The sequence below is a fragment of the Bufo gargarizans genome, chromosome 2 (genome assembly GCF_014858855.1).
Source record: "Bufo gargarizans isolate SCDJY-AF-19 chromosome 2, ASM1485885v1, whole genome shotgun sequence".
Lineage (NCBI taxonomy): Eukaryota > Metazoa > Chordata > Amphibia > Anura > Bufonidae > Bufo > Bufo gargarizans.
Window position 1 is genome coordinate 205,151,350 of NC_058081.1, and position 25,155 is coordinate 205,176,504.

Below are 25,155 nucleotides of genomic sequence, written 5' to 3' on the forward strand. Positions count from 1 at the left end.
GGATCGGCAGGGTGCCGAGACTCAGACACCTGCGGATCTGATAATGGCCTATCCTGAGGGCTGTTGCAAAAATCTGCATATATATATATACACATGCAGCACCACTGTCTGTAAGGTGTATGCGGAGTGCCAGCGGCTGAGTAGGCGATCCACCTCCAAAAATGTATAAGAATAATATATATATATATATATATATATATATATATATATATATATATATATATATATATATATATATATATATATATATTTTACCGAAATGTTGTGTGTTTTGAGAAAATGCTGTACATCAGTGTTGGAATTTTGGTGGTTTTCCTTTTAAGCACTATGAAGGAGACTTGCCATTCCCCTAAGACATGGATTTAGTATTAACGCCTTTGACTAGATTAAGTTGCATCTGTCTTTTTTTACACTACCCTCACCAGTTTCTGAAGAGGGCATGGTGTGGGCTTGGCATAACTGAAATCTATTCCATCCAAAAGTTGAAGTAGAGCTGTCTGGTCCAGATTGCTGGAGGAGGCATCAAAAATATGTTGAGGCCTGTTCTTCGTCATAAATTGCATACCCCCTTCAGTAGCGAAGGAGCTGCAAAGACTGTTGTAGCACACAATGGTCTTGATAAATCAGGGTCTGTATAATGCAAGCAAGAGATTGGTTGTACTTCAAAGGTTGATTTTTGGCCAACGGGCTTTCTTGAAGGTTATTGCTAATGCCTGTGCTGTAGCTTACTGTAAACTCTAAGGAGCTGCCTGTTATAATGAAGGGTGTGAAGGTGATGTATTATAAAGGTCTCTAGGCGATTAACTGTGCCTGGGCAAGTATTTGTTATCTGCTACTTACTCCAGCAATTTTCTTAATGCGTGTGTTATAATCTTCGAGCTGTTGGCAGTGTGAAGCAGTACAGTGAATTGTCCTGGCCATCTGTCCTTGTTACTGCAAAAGTCGTGATGCAGATTCTAAAAACATCTGCATGGCAGAGATCCCTGGTACGCAGACATTTAAGGAGGGGGTGACGAGGAAACAAAATTGGTCTGCTTCTCATTTAGTTAATGTGTTGCATTCAGCAATGCAGAAATACCCAGCTGTCAAATGAGAATGATCAAGTAAACTCCTTACATCACCTTCACAGGTGCCCTTTCTATGCACTTCTCTGTATGGGAGTTCTCAGATAAATATCCTTTATAATCTATTTGGCTAATCGGGAATTACATCACTATCATTGGTAAAGACAGTCACCTCTTCTGACAAGTCTGTTTCGATAACTACCATACTTGCATTCGCTCTTATGACTGTATGCTGTGCTATTCCCCTCATTCCTGCTTGAAGCTCATGAATGAAATGCCAGCAGTCTGCTTTAAAGTCCGACTAGGTGTTACCATTTTAAGAAAAAAACAACAAAAAACAAAACTGCCTCAGAAAACCTAAATATGTGCAGCCAACTTAAACCATGGAAGCGAATTACAAGTTTGAAAATGGTTTGCCTTCTGAAAGATGGCATGCTGTTACTTTTCGTTTTCCCAATGTGAACATGCAGCTTTATAAAATTTGGCTGTGAAGAAGGCTTTTCTAATGCCAAGTGTTAACAGGAAAGATTTAACATATTGTATGCAAATTGAGGTTGTGTGTTTGTAATTTATCACTAATTGCTGGATAAGTCCTCAAGAGTCAATCACTTTTGATTGAAGACCGTTTCTAATGTGAGAACATGAACCTGTCCTGACATTAATTTATGCATCTATTTATTTATTTTATCAATTTCAATAAAGATGTATTTTTGGATATATTTGTGTATGCGGAGTGTCTGGGATTGTCCCATCTAGGAGCTATTCATTTTTGACACTTGCATTTTATTCGTGCTGTACAACCGTATTCCGGTTTAGTTTTTTTTCACTCATTGGTATCCCATATATTTATGAACATCTGTGCAATCTACAAAGGTATGGAGTGAGCACCCCACCTCTTAAAGAGGACCTGTTACTGCTCCTGACATGCTTGTTTTAATAGCTACATGCATTCCCCATGTAATAAAAATTCTAGAGCACTATTATTATTATTATGTCGGTATGCTGTGCCGTTCCTTTATTTCTACTAGTAGCTATGAATGAATTGCCAGCAGTCTGCAGTAAGGGTACAGAGGGGTGGTAACAAGTTGGGGGGGTACGTGCGCTCTCCAATCAGTGCTGCCATTGACACAGTGCAGGTACACCCCCCTAACTTGTTAACAACCCTCAGAGAACCCTTACTGCAGACTGCTAGCAATTCATTCATAACTTCTAGTAGAAATAATAAAGGAATGGCACAGCATACCAATGTAAGAATAGAGGCTCCAGAATTGTTATTACATGGGGAATGCATGAAGCTATTAAGCTAGACGGTGGAGAAAGGTCATCTTTAAATCCGTGTGTGTGTGTTCGTGCGTGCAGAGCTGGCTTTCAGGGAATCGGGGCTGCTTGGGCAAAGTATGCCTATATGTTGCAGTCTAACGTTGGAGTAAGGAGTCCCATCAGCATCTAAGGGAAGGCTCAAAACACGTGAACGCTTGGGCAAAGTATGCCTATATGTTGCAGTCTAACGTTGGAGTAAGGAGTCCCATCAGCATCTAAGGGAAGGCTCAAAACACGTGAACAGAGTCTAAGGTTGCAAAACAAATAATCAAACTCCTTTCTCTTGCTCTTAAAAGATTTACTTTGCAACAGGACTGGAGTTATACTGTTTATTGCTTCTCAACTTTCCAAACATTGGTTATAACATGGCCTTTATTAGCCTTTTTTAGTGCCTGTGACCTTATGCGTTAACTTGTGAACCCTTTATATCTTAGGCTTCGTTCACATCACCGTTTAGCCTTTCCATTTTCCTGCTCCGTTTAGGAGCAGCAGAACGGAAAGGACGGATTCGGCATATAGCTGACCCGAATGGAACCTAAGAACCCTATAGACTATAATGGGGGTCCATTAGGTTTCCGCTCAGAAGATGATTTTTGAAGCGGAGACAAAAGTCCTGCATGCACTACTTTTGTCCCCACTACAAAATAATCTTCAGTTAGTGACCAGTGCTCACAAGCAGCACCCTCTTTGAACTTGTTCGCTTCTTCTGGAAGCTTGTAGCTAGATGTGCTGGAATGAAGAGATGTGAGGTTTCTTTCCAAAGACCTTATTATAAATATGAAGAATTTCCTCCCTGAGGCAATGTAAATCCTTCAGATTCCGTGCAGTTAAGGACCACAGCTGATGAGAATTGCTCCACCTGCACAAAATATTTTTTAGGTATACATTCCACCTTCCTGACAAGTTGGGTAAAAAATAACGCAAGCCATTATGGCCAAATCTACAGTTTTTTGGCAGACACTGCCCATAATACTTTCAAAAGCTATCAGTGAAGCTTGTTTAGCAGACAGCTATTCCTCCTGACCCCTGGCTCACTAGTGTTCATGGGTTTTCAATGGGGAAAGGGGAAAGGTATACAGTTGTGTTCAAAATTATTCAACCCCAATGCTGTAAAGGGTTTTAGGGAATTTAGTGTACATTTGTAATTGTGTTCAGAATGAAATCTTACAAGGACTTTTTAAAGAAACAAATACAACTAAAATGACATCAATTGTTTTTGTAATACAGTATTAAATGTTTTTTTTTTTTTGTGATTTCTTCATTGACACAATTATTCAACCCCTTAAAGACTACCACTCTTAAGAACAGAGGTTCATTCAAGTGTTTTCGATCAGGTATTGAAAACACCTGTGGATGTCAAGGAGCAGCAATCAAGCATAATAAGCACAAATTAGGCAGATTTAAAAGGACTGTGATACTCGGCTCCTTCTAGACATTTACTGGTGTGTTTGCAAACATGGTGAAGTCAAGAGAATGGTCCAGGAAGACAAGAGAAGAGGTGATTTTTCTTCACAGGAAGGGCAATGGCTATAAGAAGATTGCAAAGATGTTAAACATACTAAGACACCATAGGAAGTGTCCTTCGCAAATTCAAGGCAAAGGGCACTCTTGAAACGCTGCCTGGTCGTGGCAGAAAGAAGATGCTGACTTTGACTGCTGTGCGCTACCTGAAGCGCAAAGTGGAGAAAAGTCCCCGTGTGACTGCTGAGGAACTGAAAAAAGATTTGTCAGATGTGGGTTCTGAAGTTTCAGCTCAGACAATAAGGCGCACACTGCGTAATGAAGGCCTCCATGCCAGAACTCCCAGGCGCACCCCCTTGCTGTCTCCAAAGAATAAGAAGAGTCGACTGCAGTATGCCAAAAGTCATGTGAATAAACCACAAAAGTTTTGGGATAGTGTTCTGTGGACTGATGAAACAAAATTAGAACTGTTTGGGCCCATGGATCAACGCTATGTTTGGAGGAGGAAGAACAAGGCCTTTGAAGAAAAGAACACCTTGCCTACTGTGAAGCATGGCGGGGGGGTCAATCATGCTTTGGGGCTGTTTTGCTTCTACAGGTACAGGGAAGTTTCAGCGTGTGCAAGGTACCATGAATTCTCTTCAGTACCAGGAGATATTGGATGAAAATGTGATGCAGTCCGTCACAAACCTGAGGCTTGGGAGACGTTGGACCTTTCAACAGGACAATGATCCCAAGCATACCTCCAAGTCCACTAGAGCATGGTTGCAGATTAAAGGCTGGAACATTTTGAAGTGGCCATCGCAGTCACCAGACTTAAATCCGATTGAGAACCTCTGGTGGGACTTAAAGAAAGCAGTTGCAGCGCGCAAGCCTAAGAATGTGACTGAACTGGAGGCTTTTGCCCATGAAGAATGGGCGAAGATACCCGTAGATCGCTGAAAGACACTTGTGTCAAGCTATGCTTCACGTTTAAAAGCTGTTATAACTGGAAAAGGATGTTGTACTAAGATTGAATGTTACTTGGGGGTTGAATAAAACTGATAATGATGTGAGCACAGAAAAGACATTTGTGGTTATTTCATTATAAATGTTATGTTATATTTGTCTGACATACAAGTGCCTCTTTGATTTAATTGTAAACAAGATGACTGAAATGATCAAAGTCAATGTCAAACTGGCCAAAACACTCAATTTCAGTGGGGGTTGAATAATTTTGAACACAACCGTATAATGTTAGGTCAGCACTACAGAAATGGCTACATGGTCATACGTGGATCTCCTGTGAAGCTGCACATCTGGGAGGTGCTCAGTGGTTCACAGCCGCAGAAATATAATGTCCAGAAGAAAGCTACAAGTCTCACGGCACTTCTTACAGTAAGGTATTCCATATCCTTTATTTGTGGATACATAGCCATAGGGGAAAGTAGCTGATAACCTCTTTGGAGATAGTATGGTGCTTTTGGCAGGCTTGGTCTACTTTCAGGTCTGACTGCCTTATATTCCAAAATGACTCCACAGTTCTGCAAAGTAAGCAAATGTCAGGTCTAGGCTTTAAAAAGAAAATTCTTCAACTATGCATTCCCTCGTCACAACGGGGGTTGCAGCCCGACTTGCAGGATTTTTTGAGATTCTGGGATCTTGGTTGCAGCAAATGTGCGAGATGAGCTGCAAGTAAATTTGGGTCTATGGCTGTGCTGTTACTCTGCTACTTGGTTGCATGACATGTGTCGTGCCCAAAATTGTTGTCTAGCCACACCCTAAAGCTGCTGGACTCGAATTGTCCTAACAACAAGAACCACAGGCCGATGTATACAGAATGCCTTATTGTAGCCTCAAATCCCCAAACACAGAGCAGATAGAAGACAGATTGGATGTGCTGTGGACATATGGTTAACACCTTCCCATGCGGCTGAGAAGAAAGAGTTGCTTGGAGGACAGTCACCCCTCCTCACAACCCCCTTTAATTTGTCTGGAGCTGTCAGTCATGCTCTGATGTGTGGACATCTAGGGCAACATGTGTCCCTTAGGCAGCCTGTGTACACTTAGTCATAAGCTGCATTCCCGAGGTCTCCAGTGACCTCTGAAGACAGAATATTCATTGCACAGCTAGCATAATTCTCTCATACGCTACATATGCTATTGCAAGAGGCTATATGAGCCTTTTGACTGCTTTCTATCAAGGCAGTCATACATAACTAGAACTGTGTACTATTATCTGCCTAGACACAATTTCTTGCAGATGAATAAACAGAGCGGAGAGTATTGGTGTTATTACAGAAGTCATACAGAGTCTACTGCAAAATCTCTTGTAGTCGATCAGATCACCTTGCACATTTTATGAAGCTGCATTTATTCTACATTGTTTGGTTGCTGTGTTGGTTGTTTATAAAAATGACAAACCCCTATTGCTTCACAGACCTCTATTGCTACGAATATGTAGGCTTATTTTATACCTTTAAAAAATATAAAAATATAAAAAAAAATATAAATATATATTTATTTATAATTTTTTTGGGGCTCTCCATTAATGCACTTTTTAGTCCAGGGCGTAATTCCCAAGTAAACATAATCTGGACATGCACTGTGAAAACATGGGTATTACTGCTTAAACTTGGTTTACCGTTGTATTTGATGAAAGTATTCGCTGTTTATAATAAAACGTTTCCTTGTTCTTTTACAAATTGGGAATGTTTCATTTCATTGCTTGCTGGCAGTGATGGAAAACATGTCCAAGTCAATATTTTCAGAGGGTAAATTTTTCCAACTGCAACCCAGTACGCTGGAGAAGATGGTCATGGAATTTGTCGCTGGCTCATCCTCTAGGCCGCGTTTTGAGATACTGCAGCGATGTTTACAGATTGAGCCTCATTCGGTGGAGCTAATCTGCGTGTAGCCATGTGATTATGCAGCCACAGCAAGAATTAAGAATTTGTTCTCACTCCCCCCTCAGCAAGTGATGCAGATTTTAAACTATGGGGCTGATTTTCATGTAATTTAACGGGACAATTATGTTGGTCTGATTTCTGCCCAGGGCTGTGGAGGAGGAGTCGGAGTCAATTTTGGGTACCTGGAGTCGGAGTCGGCAAAAAATGAACCGACTCCGACTCCTACTAAATTTAAATTGGAATAAAAAAATAAAAAAGCAAGTTTAAATGTCCGAATTCATAAACAGTTATAATTAATGACTTCTCTACTGTAAGAATAAAGGCCAATGCATGCAGTGCCTCACGTAACCGCAAAACAAACGCGTTCAGTGATGTGAAGAAGCATGCTTTTCATATGCTTCACTATATGGCACGCAATGCACAATTAGGAGTGGCAATACATATACTTTCCATTGTGTTGTGTTCTGATGTTACAGGGAACACAATGCCCATGGTTTACCTAGCCTCTCACTGATGAGGGATTAAGTAAATATGTGTTTTGCAGGACTAGAGACACTTGTATAAGTGAAGGGAATGGAGGGTCAATAGTTCAAGACTGAAGCTGTAAACCATGGATGTCAAACTCATGGCCCTCCAGATGTTGCAAAACTACAACTCCCATCATTCCCTGATAGCTGTAGTATGCCCAGGCATGATGGGAGTTGTAGTTTTGCAACAGCTGGAGGGCCACGAGTTTGACATCCCTGCTGTAAACCATTGGAAAAACTGCTGTCATTCAGCTAAGGCTATAAAACGTGTAAACTCAGAATGTTATCTTAAACTTTAAACATGACTATGGGATTCTTCTAGGGAAATCATGTTTTAAAATAAATGTCCCTTCTTGGATCCTCCCACTGCCCTGTCTTCAGCAGAAGATCAGCACACAAAGAAGGCAGCAGCTTCTGCCCAACTACCTCTCTGCTATAAGAGCTTAGAAGAACTTCTTTCTTTCCTTCAAGGAATGTATAAAATACATTCGCATATTAAATACAGAGGAGTCGGAGTCGGGGAGGCGGAAGTACAAAAAACTGAGGAGTCTGAGTCAGAGCATTTATCTACAGACTCCACAGCCCTGTTTCTGCCTGGAAAATTCTCAACAAAAAATTGTGACATGCCCTAAGAATGTCAAAAATAAGTGATTGATGGGGCCTCCTAACCTTGCTTTTAAGCACCTGGCTAGGCTTGTACCATTTGTAGCATTTTAATTCATTTTAACTATTGAGTAAATGCTGCTGTGCTCAAGATTGGCTACAAGTTGGTGTTTTTGGGGGGATTTTCATATTGATGTCTTGTACTCAGGATAGGTAATCAATATTAGACTATTCAGCTGTTTGAGGAAGCCACAATGCTGCCCACAGCGGCCTAAAGCTTACCAAGCCCAGTGTTTGTCCATTGGATAGCGGCTGAGTTTGGTGTTCTAACTCAACCTCATAAACTTGAATGGGACTGCTCTGCCCCTAGGCCATGTAACCAATTAGTGTGACGTCACATGGCCAGAGCACTCAAGTAGTGCCTCCACTGATCAGTAGGGGTGCTGGGTGTGCTATCCTGAGGGTAGGTCATCAATATAAAATCTCTTTAATGTGTGTGACTTATTGCATGGATTAAAGGAAGTATGTTGGATTGCTGCAAAAGTCAGTCTAGGTGTGGCCCCAGCAAAATAACTGTGACCCATAGTAGCCAATCACAGCTTAAGGTACTTTCACACTAGCGTTTTTGTTTTGCGGTATTGAATTCTGTCACAGGGGCCCAATACTGGAAAAAACTGATCAGTTTTATCTTAAAGGGGTTGTCCAGGTTCAGAGCTGAACCTGGACATACCTCCATTTTCACCCCGGCAGCCCCCCTGACATGAGCATCGGAGCAGTTCATGCTCCGATGCTCTCCTTTGCCCTGCGCTAAATCGCGCAGGGCAAAGGCATTTTTCAGAGTTCCGGTGACGTACCGGGGCTCTCTATGGGGCTGACAGGCAGCCCGGTGACGTCACCGGCACTGACGGGCGGGATTTGGCTCTGCCCTAGCCAGTAAAACGGCTAGGGCAGAGCTAAAGCCCGCCCCTCAGAGCCGGTGACGTCACCGAACACACTGCTGGGCGGAAGTTACCGCCCGGCAGTGTGTTATTGAAAACACAAGAGCCTGTGCCCTGCGCGATCTAGCGCAGGGCACGGGAGCGCATCGGAGCATGAGATGCTCCGATGCTAGGCTCAGGGGGGCTGCCGGGGTGAAAATAAGGGTATGTCCGGGTTCAGCTCTGAACCCGGACAACCCCTTTAATGCTTCTGGAATAGAGAGCAATCCATTCAGGATGCATCAGTTCAGTCCCTGTTACGTTTTTTGGCCGGAGAAAATACCGCAGCATGCCAGATTGCAGCATCTGGCAGGCAGTTCCGGCGACGGAACTGCCTGCTGGAATCCTCTGCCGCAAGTGTGAAAGTAGCCTTAGATGGCTTATAATGCTTTAAAAAAAAAAGGGAAGCTATGCAGTGCTTTTGACAGTTTTCATAAATCTTCCCCATATTATATTGGAAATGTGCAAATCTACTTGTGATAGAAATAAAGCATTATATACCTTTTTTTTTAAAGTGCTAGTTAAATAATATTTTATACTAGTATTAAGAGACTGGAAATGTACACTGGGTGTAAAGCAAAGCTTTGTTTGGCCTGTCTTATGCAACTTTGTTTAACCTGAAAATATTAAAGGGGTTGTGCAGGGTTTTTATAGATCATCAATATCTAATTGGCGGGAGTCTGACACCCGGCACCCCTCCCGATCACCTGTTTGAAGAGGAGGCTTCACTCCATGTGAGTGCCTCTTCAGTAGATTACGTGCCCTCTCCCCTGTCGAGTAGTTGGGGGAGAGTTGCAAGCTGTCAGACCACTCAAAACTGCTGACAGCCTTAGTTAGGCGTCGGCAAGAACAGGAAAGCCATTCCTTTCGTGGAAATTTCATTATCTCGTTCCACGAAGGTGCTGCCTCACTATGAAGTGCCCAATGGTACTAAACTTACACTAAACCCATTCCAATAGCCCTGCCATTGCTTGTTGGTTATGTGCTGGTATACTGCTGAGGACTGGCTGCAGCGGTCATACCGTATACTGTGAATAAGCAGCATCATGAAGACTGGCTCAGCGGTGCAGAGAAAGGTGTAACTATAAAAAAAAAAAAAAAAAAAAAAAAAATTGAGTGCTTGTCTATTTTACAATTTTTTTTTTTTTATGGTTTTAGTTTGGGGCATAAATGCTCCAACATTGCTTAGCACAGCAGTTGTGCCCACTACATATGAGGCAGGCAACGGAAGAGTCTTGTTTGACAGCTTTTGTCATTTTTCAAAGGCAGACTGGCGGCTCCTACCTTTCAGCAGTTCTCTGCAAGAAGCCTATTGTCAGGCTGAATATCTGTACATGGCTGCAGAAAGTAACAAGAGATTGTTTTACTTGCTTTTGATATGTATGAGAGATGGGATATTCCTTCTGAATGTCCCTTTATTTAAGTAGTTTATCAAAGTGTGTCAGTCAGCAGGCTGTCAGTTTAATATCTGTATAGATTAGCGGTATCAGAATCATTCCAGAAAACAAGATCACCTCTCTGCCCTGCCAGGCTCTTCATGATATTGCTGCTCACCGGCCTCTCTCCTTGACAGGCTGTCTTCTATTAATGGTAGGAGGTGCAGTCATTCCTCGCATTAATGTAGGCTAAATGGAGCAATGTCATTGAGGTTAGAACTGCTTGATAAATGCAGCGTGCCATCTGCTTTTTTGATTAAAATCATGTACACCATCAATGAGGGATGCTTTAAGTCGAGCTAGCTTGGTCCAAAACTACGGCAAATAAATCAATAGGCAACGCTATAAAAGTAGAAGTTACTCTAGTCAGGTAAATTATAAATCGGTGAATTAAATGGGGTTGTCTAGGTGCTAAATGTTCATGACATCCTCAATGTAATAGATTGCTGGGGGTCTGATACCCAGAACTCCCACCATAGGAAATAATGGTGGAAGAAGACAGGAGCGCAGTGGCCGTGCCAGGTTTGGGCAACTCTGCTCCCATTCTATTTACTTGGTGACTTGTCCTGAGACTAGATCATCCATATCTAAAACTTGGAAAACCCCTCTAATGCGAGGCTTAGCTATAATATAGGAAAATGCTGCATTGTCCTTCTTTGTGCCGAATACTACTGATTGGTGTTCTTCGGTTGGTTTTGTCAAATTTTATATAGTTTGTGCAGTGGTTTTCATATTTCCTACCTATCTCCTCTGTGAACAGTGACTTATCTCTGGAAGGGTGGTTGGACATTGGTCTCTATTGTGTGTTAGAGGAAGCTTCGTGCAGGCCATTATTGACCGTGTGATAGTTTTACTATTCCAATATGGTTTGATGCTTTTGTCAATATCAATTGACAACTGTATTTTGTTCACAGTTGATAATCTATTTCAATTTGCCCCGTTACAGAGCGCCACTAGTGGCCAGGAGATGCTAAAGTCCTAGGGGAGATTGATGTTCTTGACTGCTTAGTATGACTTATGTTTTAGCTTTCCCTTTTTGCGTTTCAGGCTGAAGCGGAAAATACACCTTTTAAAAAGTAGGGCACGATGAGCTGCTTTGTGTGCAGTTTCTGATTTCCCTTGTAGCACAGGTTCATGCCAGCCAGAAGGTGTGTAAGGATACTTCAGTGAGGTGAAGGGAGGCATTAACCTTACCAGCATCATATTACGAGATTAGCCCAAATAGAACAGACTGAGCAGAGCTGAGTGAGAAAACGCTACTGCACATGGTTTATACCGTTTTATGTGGAATCTACCAGGCTTACTTTACTCTGTTTTAGCTATGTTCCCTTTCAATCTTGAAGAATGGTAAACGGCAGAACAGACCACTATTGCCTTTATCCACAAAGTGTTTACCTTTTACTCGGTCTCCACCATTTTGTCCACCCTGGCTTTTATGTGCAATGTTATCTTGGTCTTTATCAGACAAGAAAAGTAGATAGACACTTTTTGCACTTGGAAGGCCTCTTCTTTTCCTGGACTCCTCAGGATGGATAAGCATGATCTATTCTGCGTGTTCATTATAAGACACAAATGTCATGTGATGTGAACAGAGTTAAAGGGAACCTGTCATGTGGATATTTGATTGTGTATATAATTAGTTAGATTATAATTAACTACTAAAAAGTACCTTAGATGTATCCAGTTACTGGTGTGACGGATGGTTGCCTCATTATATACAAACAAAGATGCCGCATGCTAATGAGCTGATTTGAGTCCAGCGTGATGTCATTAAGTCCAGCGTGTGTTGTTTTTTTGTTCCCCCCCCCCCCCAGAGCTATAGCCACTCCCCTGCCCACCTGCTGCTGATTCATATGGAAAATAACTGTCAATCAGCAGCAGGTAGGTGGGAAGAGTCAGCAGCTCATGAATATTCATGACTCATCATTATGAGCTGGAGCTTTTCAATAGAAGATGTTGTCAGATTGACTGGGTCAATTAAAGAAAGTGACCCAGCATTTTGCTAAGAGAATCAGTCACTTATTTATGTTGCCCTTAGTTAGGACACCATAAAACTGGTGACAGGTTCCCTTTAAGCTCAGTTGTATGGAGGTTTATTACAGCACTCTAAATTGTATGCCTTGTCCTCTCCTTCTCCTGTACCTTTTTGCCTCTTCATGCACCAATCATGAATTACCTCAGTGTCTGAGAGGTTAGTCAGGGGTAGGGTTCTCCCTCCAGTTGCACCCCCCCAAAATAAATAGAGCTGTAAGTCATGCGTGTGCCCTGCTGCTCCACTCAGCTCTATGGGACTGCTGTAGATGGTGCTCAGCTACTTTCTGCAGTCCCATAGAGCTGTTCAATTTACTTTGGGGGTATGGGGCCCCCATTCTCATGGCCAGTGAAATTCCCAGCAGTGGCACCCGATCTAGTAGTTATCCTGTGGATAGGGGTGATTATCTAATTGGAATACCTCTTTAGTAGCAAGTACAGAGACTCCCTATAGAATGCAATTTTAATAGCACGTCATCACATGTTTAAGACCCTAGTGGGACAAAACTGTAAAACAAGCTTAAAGTAAAAAAAACAAAACCAAACAATAGAATTAGTCTGTCTTTTCAAATTCTACATATAAAAATAATAAAAAATAAGCATAATTTATATTGCATCTTAAAATCTCTATTAAAATTTATCCTGCAGAAAAAAAAACTGAATAGCGATCAAAGTTTGTAACCCCAAATTATACCATTAAAAACTGCAGCAAGTCCCTCAAAAACAACCCCTTGCACACCTCTGTAGAAATGTAAAAGTTATGACTGTCAAATGGTAATTGTGAAATCGTACTGGCCGCAAAATAAGGTCATAATGTCATTTTAAGCTTAAAAAGCCATAAAACGCCCAAAACTATGGGGGTATATATTTTTCTATATTATATCCTGTATTCTAACACAAACTGTTAAAACTAGGACTTCTGCAAATATCAAGCCTGCATGTGGCTTAGTGAGCACTAGGAAAGCAGGGACGATCAAACTGAAAAATTAAAATTTGGGCCTGGTTAATGCAGAGGACTTTTCTAATGGGTTCTGTATAGAACACACTAGTTGTGGCATGCTCCATTTAATCTTAACTACAGATGTGTTTTCCCCTATAGACATTGCTTCTGTGTATTATGGAGCTATAAATATGGCCACACAGAGGACATGCAGCTTTGTACTCGAGTTGTATGTACTCTGCGCTGCCATGCCCCAACAAGACATTTGAAATACTTGTCCGCTCCTGGGCTGTCTTTTTTTTTTTTTTTCCCCCCCCCTCATATGTAAACTTCCTTCATGGGTGGTGTCACGTGTACCACTGCAGCCCACAACTGGCCTCAGCAGTGATGTATTCTCATGACTGCTGGGTCATGTGCAGCTTGGGTAAATGTCGCCACTGAGGCCAGTTATTAGCTGAAGGTGCACACCTGACCCCATCCATGCAGGAACCAGATGCCAGGGCTCTGTGGTTCCCAGACTGTTTTCACCAAATGGAGTGTCAGGGAGGAGGAAGTAAATATAGCTCTCCTCATAGGTCCTGCTCGTCATGGGGGACATTTAAAAATTAAAAATTCTGGGCAACCCCTTTTTAAGGCTAGATAGAGCTGCTTGGGTGTAAGTAAATGCTTCTCATTATGTAAAAATGACTGGCTTTTACTGTAAACTGGGACTTGTGTTTAGATGATAAAAGTAATACTGCCAATTATGACAATCATGGTACATTATAGGCATATTTAGTGCCATATAAATGTGAAGTCTTGTACATCTGTGTTTTTCGTTCTGTAATAGTCACATAAACATGGATAAACATCTATATTTACTTTCAGCTCGGCATGAACCTTACACAGCTTTGTATTCGTGTGCACTGCTCCAGCTGTAGAATTTTTCCAAGCATAATGACTGAAGCATACATATGGCACCACTAATCCGCCGTATGAGTTTGGCGCCCTGTGGGTCCTTAAAACCACTTCAGTGGCTGTCAGTATCCCCCTGTTCAAGCTAATGATGCCTCATACCCTAGCTGGTGGAGTGCACTGAAAAGCAATGCTAGCATTTTCAAATGGATATATCTTGTTTACCCACTTTAGGGCTGGCCTGATTATGGTCTTCAGGACTAAACAATTTTTTTTTTAATTTTTTTTATTTTTTTTTTATTTTTTTTTTACACACTGATAACTGGTACAATATACTGCAATACTTCTGCATTGCAGTGTACTTTACCTGTTAGTGTTACGCTGACAACCAGACTATTAAAGGGAACCTGTCACCGGGATTTGATGTATAGAGCTGAGGACATGGGTTGCTAGAGGCCGCTAGCACATCCACAATACCCAGTCCCCATAGCTCTGTGTGCTTTTATTGTGGAAAAAAAACTATTTGATCCATATGCAAATTACCCTGAGATGTGTCCTCTACGTGAGACGAGTCCAGCGTGAAGGAGCGCAGCACCGCCCCGCATCCTCAGAATCTCCTCCTTGCTCCCTGACGTTCCCCTTGGATCCTTGATGTATACTTGTCAGAGTGCAGGAAGGGCTTAGATGTTGTATGGATTGGCAGAACATGGCTGCTTTCTTCCAGAAACAGCATTACACCTGTAGTAGTTGTATATCGTACAGAACCTGACATCTGTGCTTGGCGACGGAAGCAATTTGATAAATGATTAGTTATTTTTTATTTTATTTTTAACCTAATAAAATGGTACATGTTTGTTTTTTTGTTTCTCGGGTGATCAGATTGTTTGTTTTTGTTTGTTTGTTTGTTTTGAATGCGCCATTAAAGTAGAACTCCCGGCAACCTTTTTATTCTCTGACCTGCTAGAAAATTATGTCATTTGACCAACTCTCTGATCTCCAACTGACACAGGACAGGAAGTCATGTACTTCTCTAGTCATTCCTATAAGACAGAGTGAGGCTCCTATAGGAATACATAGAGAAACTGACTTCCTGTCCACGCATAAGATGCTGTGTCAGTCGGCGATCCGGCGGATCACATGACACAGCTGAGGATCAGAAGGGAGATTATAACTCACAAATACAGGCACTGGTAAGAAATTTACATTCACTACAGATTACATCATGTACCTTTCTAGCAGTTCAGAGAATAACATTTTTGGCAGGAGTTCATTAATTCCATGGCGCTGTACATCTAGAGGGTTACACACACATAATATAAAAGCAAATACGATAAACATAAACTCCTACAGAGGGGGAGAGGACCCTGCCCTCAAGAGCTTACACTCTACAATGAGGGTAAAAGCTGCTCATTTGGTTGTGTTGTGCATCATACTCATCTCAGGTGGTAAGCATTCTTGAAGGGTTGGGTTTTCAGGTTGCTTTTGAAGACTTGGCTTTTGGGGGAGAGTGCTAGGGCAGCAAGTTCCAGAGTAGGAAAGAGGTACGTGAGGGATCTTGTAAATTGCTTGTAGAACAAAGGAGGATGTCTTGATAGGATTGGACGTTACATGTGGCTATGTGTCTGGAAAGCAGGTTAGAGCTGCAAGGAGGGGATGGATTGTCGGTGGCCTTAAATGTAGTTAGTATTTTAAACTGTATTTGCTGGGCATTGGGTATCTAGTGAAGGGTTTGGCAGACCGGAGAGGTGGATTGCAATCTGCTTCTAGTTTCGGACTTAACATGTTTCTTCCCTTCCAGTAATGCATGCTGGATGGTCTGCATGTCCAGGATGTTGCTGCATTTACTAGCTGTCATGTATCCGTAAACTTCCTGCCTGGACTGATCTTTCTACAGCCCATGATCATCTCTCTTGTGTGAACACTAATGGTTAGGTGTGTGAGACTGCTTTGTGTGTGCACTTTTCCTCTCATCTATCTTTAGCATAGCCAAGACGGATCCGTCTTGAACACCATTGAAAGTCAATGGAGGACAGATCAGTTTTCTACTGTGCCAGATTGTGTCATAAAAAATGGATCCATCCCCATTGACTCAGTTGAATGGAGACGGAACGGAGGCAAACTGATGCGTTCTGAGCGGATCCTTTTCTATTCAGAATGCATTAGGGCAAAACTGATCCATTTTGGACCGCTTGTGAGAGGCCTGAACGGATCTCACAAACGGAAAGCCAAAACGCCAGTGTGAAAGTAGCCTTATTCCCAATACTTGCCAGTTGGCTAAAGCTGCATTCATGTTGAACAATCATTCCTTCTGTACAAGGATTGTTAGGGCTGTTTAACACGAGCGGATGCCGTGCGTGACATCCGCTCCGTGAATGACAGCCAAGACCCGATGCGGACAGCAGAATCACGGAGCAGTAACATGATTGATAACGCTCCGTGCCTCTCTGTGACCTCTTTACCACAAAATCACAGTGAGATAAAGTTGTAACTGATTTCGTAGTAAAGAGGTCACAGCGAGGCACGGAGCATTATCAATCATGTTACTGCTCTGTGTGTCTGCTGTCCACATCGGGTCTTGGCTGTCATTCACGCAGCGGATGTCATGCACAGCATCCGCTCGTGTTAAAACAGCCCTTACTGTGATCGTTCATCCCCATACAGAGTCCGCATTCATTGCACATCCCTGTTTGGTAGCACTATTTTATATGCTGCACAAATGACTGGCCTCTTGGCAGACAAGCTTTTTGATCAGCAGCACATTTAGATGGGTCAGTTATCGGAAAAGGATATCAAGGTCCTCAGGAATATTTTGTTCCCAGTAATCGTCCTGATATTTTGCCTATGTAAATGAGTCCATAGTCTCTACAGCAGCCTACATGGTAGAATGTTAATTGACTGCTTGAAAATTGCTTACTTTTGCATTTATATGGCTAATACAAAAAAAGGCTAATCAATCTAAAGGTGCCTATAGCCTTTAGGAAATATACAGTTGCATGGCTTGTTTTATTTACTTTTTTGTTTCATAAGGAAGGTTTTATAAAGGTAAAGGTGTAATTTGTACGAAATCTTTTTAGAAGTTAAAACATTGGACTAATTGAGAATCTGGTGTAGAAACTGTACTCCTTACACATTGGTGAATTCTTATAAGCACTCAGGATAAATGCTGTGGTGGTCAGGGACTAGCCAATGCACAGGGGTAGCTTTAAGAGGGTTGGCTGGGTCAGACTCCATCATATTTCACCCATTTATCACCCAGATGTTGAGCAGTTTAGGTTTAGTTAATTTCTCTAAAAGGCTAGCACCCCCACTGTCCAAAATGGCAAAGTACGGAAAATATAAGCCATTTAGTCTTAATTAATTTTCACACATAATCCTCTGTGAAGAAATAGACATGTCTCATCTGCAGCTAACATTGAAAAAAAATGTCTTGGCAGTAGAACAAACCTGCAAATTGAGCTCTGTCAGAGGCAGACAAAGTGGAATAGGATTTGTAAAGCTGGCTGCTGGTTCCAAGTGTTGTAGGAAAGAACATGCTTAAGTTGCATGAACATCCTGCCTTCCATTCTGTGGGATGCCTTGTGTCCTCCCTGTGTTAATGGCTCCAAGCCAGCTTGTAATGCTCTTTCTGTGATGTAATGGTATCTTCTTGCTCTGTTTCAAACCGTTTTGTTTTTCCTGAAAAAGAAATATCCTGCAGGCCTTTTTCTCCTTCCTTTTCTAAAGCAGTTGCCGGTTTTGTTTATTACTCATACTGATGGCTGAGACGATGCGATAGTGCCTCCAAAATATGACTCTTGCAATTCTAGGTACACGAGTTGTTGAGAGACGAGCCCTGGGAGTTGTGACCATAAATGTATGAAATGGATCGCTGTATGTTAACCATTTATCACTGTCAAGCAAAGCTTAAAATTCCGTCTTCACTTAAAGATCAACACCTGGTCCTAAAACAAAAGTTGTATTGTAGGGTTCTGTACATGTGTCTCGGTGTAGTGTGTAGTCTTGGATGGACGTAAATGTCATTTGTGGGAAAAACCCTTAAATGGGTTTATCCACAGTATAGGTGATGTATGTCAGATCATGGAGGGCCTCAACAAATTGCCCCATACCCCACTGACTAGGACACAGTGGTCCTAAGCAGCTGCTTTTACCTGCAGTCATGTAGAGGAGCAACTTGAATGGTGGAGAATGGATGCCCCTTAATCCAATGTCTTGAACTGACAAACAGCTGGGGGTTGTATTCCTTATTGCACTGCAATGAAAAACTGGGGACAAAAGTTTCAAACAATATGGTACCGCTAAGACTAAGATATCCCTTGTCTGTGAAATGCACACAAGCCTTTGTCCCAAGGCTCCTAGAGACTTTCTTCGACTTAGCTGTTTTCATCAGTCCAGTAGTCATTGAATCTGGCCGTGCTCAAGCATATTAAAACTTGTGCTCCTTTCTAACTCCTTTTTGCTTCAGTGTGCAAGAATAGGTGTCCTAGGGACCCCCCTTAGAGATCTGGCCTTCATAAATCTGCAGTATGGATAGTGGGTAAATGCCCAATACTGGATGACCTCTTTAAGGCTACTTTCCCACGTTTTGGACGGATCTGCAAGAACTGATCTGTTACAATAATATACAACTGCATGCATTTGTTATTACAAGATCCCTCTTGTATTATCTGTAACATAGCCAAGATTGTGTCGGAGAAAACGTATCTGTCCCCATTGACCTACATTGTGTGCCAGGACGGATCCGTCTGGCTCATTTTCGTCAAGTGGACAGCAAAACGCTGCAAGCAGCTTTTTTGTTTCCGCTTCCAGAGTGGAATGGAGACTGATCGGAGGCAAACTTATGCATTCTGAGCAGATCCTTTTCCATTCAGAATGCATTAAGGCAAAACTGATCTGTTTTGGACCGCTTGTTAGAGCCCCGAATGGATCTTGCAAACGGAAAGCCAAAACGTGAGTGTGCAAGTAGCCTAAGCAGGCAGTGATCCACTTAGGAACGCTGAGGAACATTGTACTAAACTAAACTAAAACCTTTTAGGTCTCTTTCACATGAGCGTGACTGATTATGTCCGGATGCGTTCAGTGAAACTCGCACCATTTTGCAAACAAGTTCAGTCCGTTTTGTCTGCAATTGTGTTCAGTTTTTTTTCCCTCGCGGATGCAATGCAGTTTGATGCGTTTTTTTACACGCTTGATAAAAAACTGAAGATTTACAAACAACATCTCCTAGCAACTATCAGTGAAAAGCGCATTGCATCTGCACTCTCTTGCGGATGCAATGCGTTTTTCACTGGTGCCCCATTCACTTCTATTGGTCCAGGGCTGAAAACACAGAATATAGAACATGCTGCGTTTTTCACACAACACAGAAGCTCATGTACATAGATCTATTGACATGAATGGGTAAGGATTCAGTGCGGATTCTATGTGTTTGCGTCACGCGTTGCACCCGCGCGGAAAGCATGCTTGTGTGAAAGGGGCCTTAGACTCCAGACTGACACATTTTACCAGCGCTAGTGCATTGCATGGAGTGTCGCCTCCTCTTCACACAGCAGATTAATAGGAGTACAGTGTCGGACTCCCACTGATCACAGGTCATCAGCTTAAAGCCCTTGGAAAACCCCATTTAAAGTTCATTAAGGCTGCATTCACACGTCCGTTGGTGTTTTGCGGATCCGCAAAACACGGACATCGGCGATGTGCGTTCTGCATTTTGCGGAACGCACATTGCCGGCATTCTCATAGAAAATGCCTTTTCTTGTCCGCAATTGCGGACAAGAATAGGACATGTTCTATAATTTTCGGGATCGGAATTGCGGACCCGGAAGTGCGGGTCCGCAATTCCGGATCCGGGCAGCACATCGTGCTGCCCCATAGAGATGAATGGGTCCGCAATTCTGTTCCGCAAAAATCGGAACGAAATTGCGGACGTGTGAGTGGACCCTAAACCCGTGGGTGAATCTACAGTATGTTACCTGCAAAACTTTGTCTATATGAATAACCAGAGGAAAAAAAATTATATATATATATATATATATATATATATATATATATATATATATATATATATATATATATATATATATATTTTTTTTTTTTTTTTTTTTTTTTTTTATAGTACAGACCAAAAGTTTGGACACACCTTCTCATTCAAAGAGTTTTCTTTATTTTCACGACTATGAAAATTGTAGATTCACACTGAAGGCATCAAAACGATGAATTAACACGTGGAATTATATACATAACAAAAAAGTGTGAAACAACTGAAAATGTCATATTCTAGGTAATTCAAAGTAGCCACCTTTTGCTTGGATTACTGCTTTGCACACTCTTGAGATTCTCTTGATGAGCTTTAAGAGGTAGTCACTTGAAATGGTCTTCCAACAGTCTTGAAGGAGTTCCCAGAGATGCTTAGCACTTGTTGGCCCTTTTTGCCTTCACTCTGCGGTTCAGCTCACCCCAAACCATAATCGATTTGGTTCAGGTCCGGTGACTGTGGAGGCCAGGTCATCTGGCGCAGCACCCCCATCACTCTCCTTCATGGTGAAATAGCCCTTACACAGCCTGGAGGTGTGTTTGGGGTCATTGTCCTGTTGAAAAATAAATGATGGTCCAACTAAACGCAAACCGGATGGAATAGCATGCTGCTGCAAGATGCTGTGGTAGCCATGCTGGTTCAGTATGCCTTCAACTTTGAATAAATCCCCAACAGTGTCACCAGCAAAGCACCCCCACACCATCACACCACCTCCTCCATGCTTCACAGTGGGAACCAGGCATGTAGAGACCATCCGTTCACCTTTTCTGCGTCGCACAAAGACACGGTGGTTGGAACCAAAGATCTCAACTTTGGACTCATCAGACCAAAGCACAGATTTCCACTGGTCTAATGTCCATTCCGTGTGTTCTTTAGCCCAAAAAAGTCTCTTCTGCTTGTTGCCTGTCCTTAGCAGTGTTTTCCTAGCAGATATTCTACCATGAAGGCCTGATTCACACAGTCTCCTCTTAACAGTTGTTCTAGAGATGTCTGCTGCTAGAACTGTGGCATTGACCTGGTCTCTAATCTGAGCTGCTGTTAACCTGCGATTTCTGAGGCTGGTGACTCGGATGAACTTGCAGAGGTGACTCTTGATCTTCCTTTCCTGGGGCGGTCCGCATGTGAGCCAGTTTCTTTGTAGCGCTTGATGGTTTTTGTGACTGCACTTGGGGACACTTTCAAAGTTTTCCCAATTTTTCGGACTGACTGACCTTCATTTCTTAAAGTAATGATGGCCACTCGTTTTTCTTTACTTAGCTGCTTTTTTTCTTGCCATAATATAAATTCTAACAGTCTATTCAGTAGGACTATCAGCTGTGTATTCACCTGACTTCTCCACAATGCAACTGATGGTCCCAACCCCATTTATAAGGCAAGAAATCCCACTTATTAAACCTGACAGGGCACACCTGTGAAGTGAAAACCATTTCAGGTGACTACCTCTTGAAGCTCAAGAGAATGCCAAGAGCGTGCAAAGCAGTAATCAAAGCAAAAGGTGGCTACTTTGAAGAACCTAGAATTACATATATTCAGTTGTTTCACACTTTTTTGTTATTTATATAATTCCACATGTGTTAATTCATAGTTTTGATGCCTTCAGTGTGAATCTACAATTTTCATAGTCATGAAAATAAAGAAAGCTCTTTGAATGAGAAGGTGTCCAAACTTCCCACCTTTTTTAAATCCATTGGCACAACACATGCAATAATCCAACCTAAAAGGAATGAAATAATATCTTTTTTTGTAACCTTTTCGAGAATGCCTGACACGGGATATTGATTGATTGCCAGAGAAATTCATTATTTCTGGACACCCAAAGTCTTTGAACATTTAATGAAAGACATTGCTCTTCCATCTTTACAAGTCCTTGTTGATTGAGACCAAATCCATCCCCATAATCGTATGAAATGTCTTGAGCTGTGTTTTTTTTTTTTGTCTTTTTTTTTTTGTCTTTTCTTCCCCGAAGCACCTTCCTGTTGTCTCAATTTTGGGTTAAAAATAATGGAAGATTTTTAGGTATGCTCACGTACATTTTTGTGCAGATCATATATGGGAGGCAGTATTTGCCATAGGCTAAAAAATACATGCACACAACATTCAGTATGACCCTTTTTTTTTTTTTTGCCTATCCATAAACTAGAAATAATATATTTATTTTATTTTTGTTTTTTGCGGGGCAATGGAATGGACATACTGATGTGGACAGCACACAGTGGACTGTCCGCGTTTTTTGCGGACCCTTTGAATTGAATGGGTCCGCATCCTGACCGGAAACAAACAACGTTCATGTGCATGTAGCCGTAAAGGCACCTTGTCTTCCTAATCAGTTGTATGTTACATTTATACACACTGATTTACTCATCAACCTTTATTTCCCAGCAGGATAAGAACAAGAAGCTCCGTCCACTCTACGACATTCCATATATGTTTGAGGCCAGAGAATTTCTGCGCAAGAAGCTAATTGGAAAGAAGGTAAGATTTAATTCTAAAGAAGTCTAAATGGATTTAAGCATTTGCAAGTTTTATAATGGAGGAGTGGTACCACTCTACAAGTATACTATAAAGCAGGGATCCTCAACCTGCGGCCCTCCAGCTGTTGTAAAACTACAACTCCCACCATGCCCTGCTGATGGCTGTAGGCTGTTCAGGCATGCTGGGAGTTGTAGTTTTGCAATAGCTGGAGGGCCGCAGGTTGAGCATGCCTGCTATAAAGGCTTGTGCAAGCAGCCATATTCTGGATCTGTAATATGGCAGCCATAGAAATAGCTGAGCCCAATCTAATGTAAGCTGTATGAACCTCTTCCATACAGAGATTTTAGCTTTCAGTGTTTGCTGCTTTGCATGCTTTTTTCTAACCTTTTTTATTTAATTTTTATTGCTTTACTCTGGACAAAGTGCTGCTGTATTGTGGCGCCATACTACACCACACATTGATGGACATTTATAAGGCCCTTTATGCCACTATTAAGGTTTTTTTTTTAAACGGTAGAACAATTCAATGCTTTGCTTTTGTTGTGGCCTATTTGAACCGGAAAGAGGAATAGAGTCAAATCTGCGTAGGTTCACCTGCAGTGTTGGAAGTAAATCTACATTCTAGACAGTCATTACGTGTTCATAATTGGCATGTAATTAGATATTTAAGCTAATTAGCTGATGCTTGTTAACCTTTTTAGCAAATATGGCAAGTTGCTGTTTCCTTAACGGTTGACTGTTAGATTAGAAATTGCCAGAACTTTGCTGAGCCACTTATGAAGAGTAGTTTTATTTCATTTTCGTCCCCTTTACATGTTGCCAATGGATTCACTTTAAAAGGGGTTTTATGAGAGTTTGATATTGATGATCTGCCTTAAGGATAGGCAATCAATATCAGAGGCTGGTCCGACTCGCAGCACCCCTGCTGACCAACTATTTGAAGAGGCCGTAGGCCTCCTCAACTTGCAAACCATAGCACCATTCCTTGTATAATGGCTGTGCTTGATATTGCAGCTCAGGCCTATTCATTTGAAGTGGCTAAGCTGTAGATAGGCCATTTGACCAGTAAATGTGATGTCACTCGCCTAGGAAGAGTGTCTGACACCAGCGATCAGTTATTGATGACCTATTCTGAGGTTAGGCCTTCAATATTTAACTCCTAGAAAGCCCCTTTAAGTTACACACATCTGGCCATCACAAAGCAATCCCCCGCATCAGAGGCAATTCTAGTAGATTTCTGATATATGTTTACTGGCAAGGGGAGTTCATTTGAATTAAGTCGGTGCTAGACAAATAGTACTCTGTTCACAACCTCAGTGGCATCAGCCTATTCCACAGCGCTGTATGTATATTGTGTGCCCCAATGGTGCATCAAGCAATGACATTCTAAATTCAAAGTAACTGATCATAAGGGGTCATTTATTATACTGAAATATGCCTATATTTGATGTATTTCAAGTGCAGATTGCAGTGCAATGGTTAGTTGCGCTGCAATCTGCAACTTCTCCCCGTTCACGCTAGGTCTAAAAAAGGGGGATGGGGAAGCGGTGGGGCCGGCAGGTCCTTCCTAGAACTGGCGTCTCTACATAACTGCAGCGGATCCACTGCCAGCTTAGGGGTTTATGAAGACCGACGTCTAAGGCTACTTTCACACTAGCGTTCGGGCGGATCCGTTCTGAACGGATCCGCTCATAATAATGCAGACGGAGGCTCCGTTCAGAACGGATCCGTCTGCATTATTTTTAGCATATAACAGCTAAGTGTGAAAATAGCCTCGTACGGATCCGTCCAGACTTTCAATGTAAAGTCAATGGGGGACGGATCCGCTTGAAGATTGAGCCACATTGTGGCATCTTCAAACGGATCCGTCCCCATTGACTTACATTGTAAGTCTGGACGGATCCGCACGCCTCCGCACGGCCAGGCGGACACCCGAACGCTGCAAGCAGCGTTCAGCTGTCCGCCTGTCCGTGCGGAAGCGAGCGGAGCGGAGGCTGAACGCCGCCAGACTGATGCAGTCTGAGCGGATCCGCTCCATTCAGACTGCATCAGGGCTGGATGGCTGCGTTCGGGTCCGCTCGTGAGCTCCTTCAAACGGAGCTCACGAGCGGACCAGCAAACGCTAGTGTGAAAGGAGCCTAATGTTTATGCTGTGTGAGCAGAAACAGGAATTCAGAGGGAAACCTTCTCTTAAAATGTGCAAACCCCAATTAGGTATTGTCCACAGCTTTACAATATTCTGTAGAATTCAGTAGAGGTCCGACTCACAGCACACCCGACAATTGGCTGTTTGCAGAGGCTGCAGCGCTCCATTTATTGAGCGTTACATGGCCTGAGCCGCAGTACCAATCGCAGCAGCTAATTAATATGATCGGTAAGCTGTGAAGAGTCCTCAGTGCTTACTAGAGCACTGCAGACTCTTCAAGTAGCTGATCAGCTGAGGTACTAGGAGTTGGATCTTCACTGATCAGGTATCGATGACCTGTCCACAGGATAAGCCATTAGTATCAA

At 42.3% G+C, this 25,155-nt stretch overlaps 1 protein-coding gene across 2 annotated transcripts in view; it reads left to right on the forward strand.

Annotated features, from left to right (window-relative positions):
* SND1 (staphylococcal nuclease and tudor domain containing 1) overlaps nucleotides 1-25,155 on the forward strand; it is a 602,204-nt gene that overhangs the window by 132,423 nt on the left and 444,626 nt on the right. The window contains exon 11 of one of the 2 annotated variants that reach the window (XM_044279946.1): nucleotides 22,552-22,644. In XM_044279946.1, coding sequence (XP_044135881.1) covers nucleotides 22,552-22,644 — 93 coding nt within the window. The remainder of the gene's footprint in view (nucleotides 1-22,551; nucleotides 22,645-25,155) is intronic. The other variant, XM_044279947.1, reaches the window with a different exon arrangement.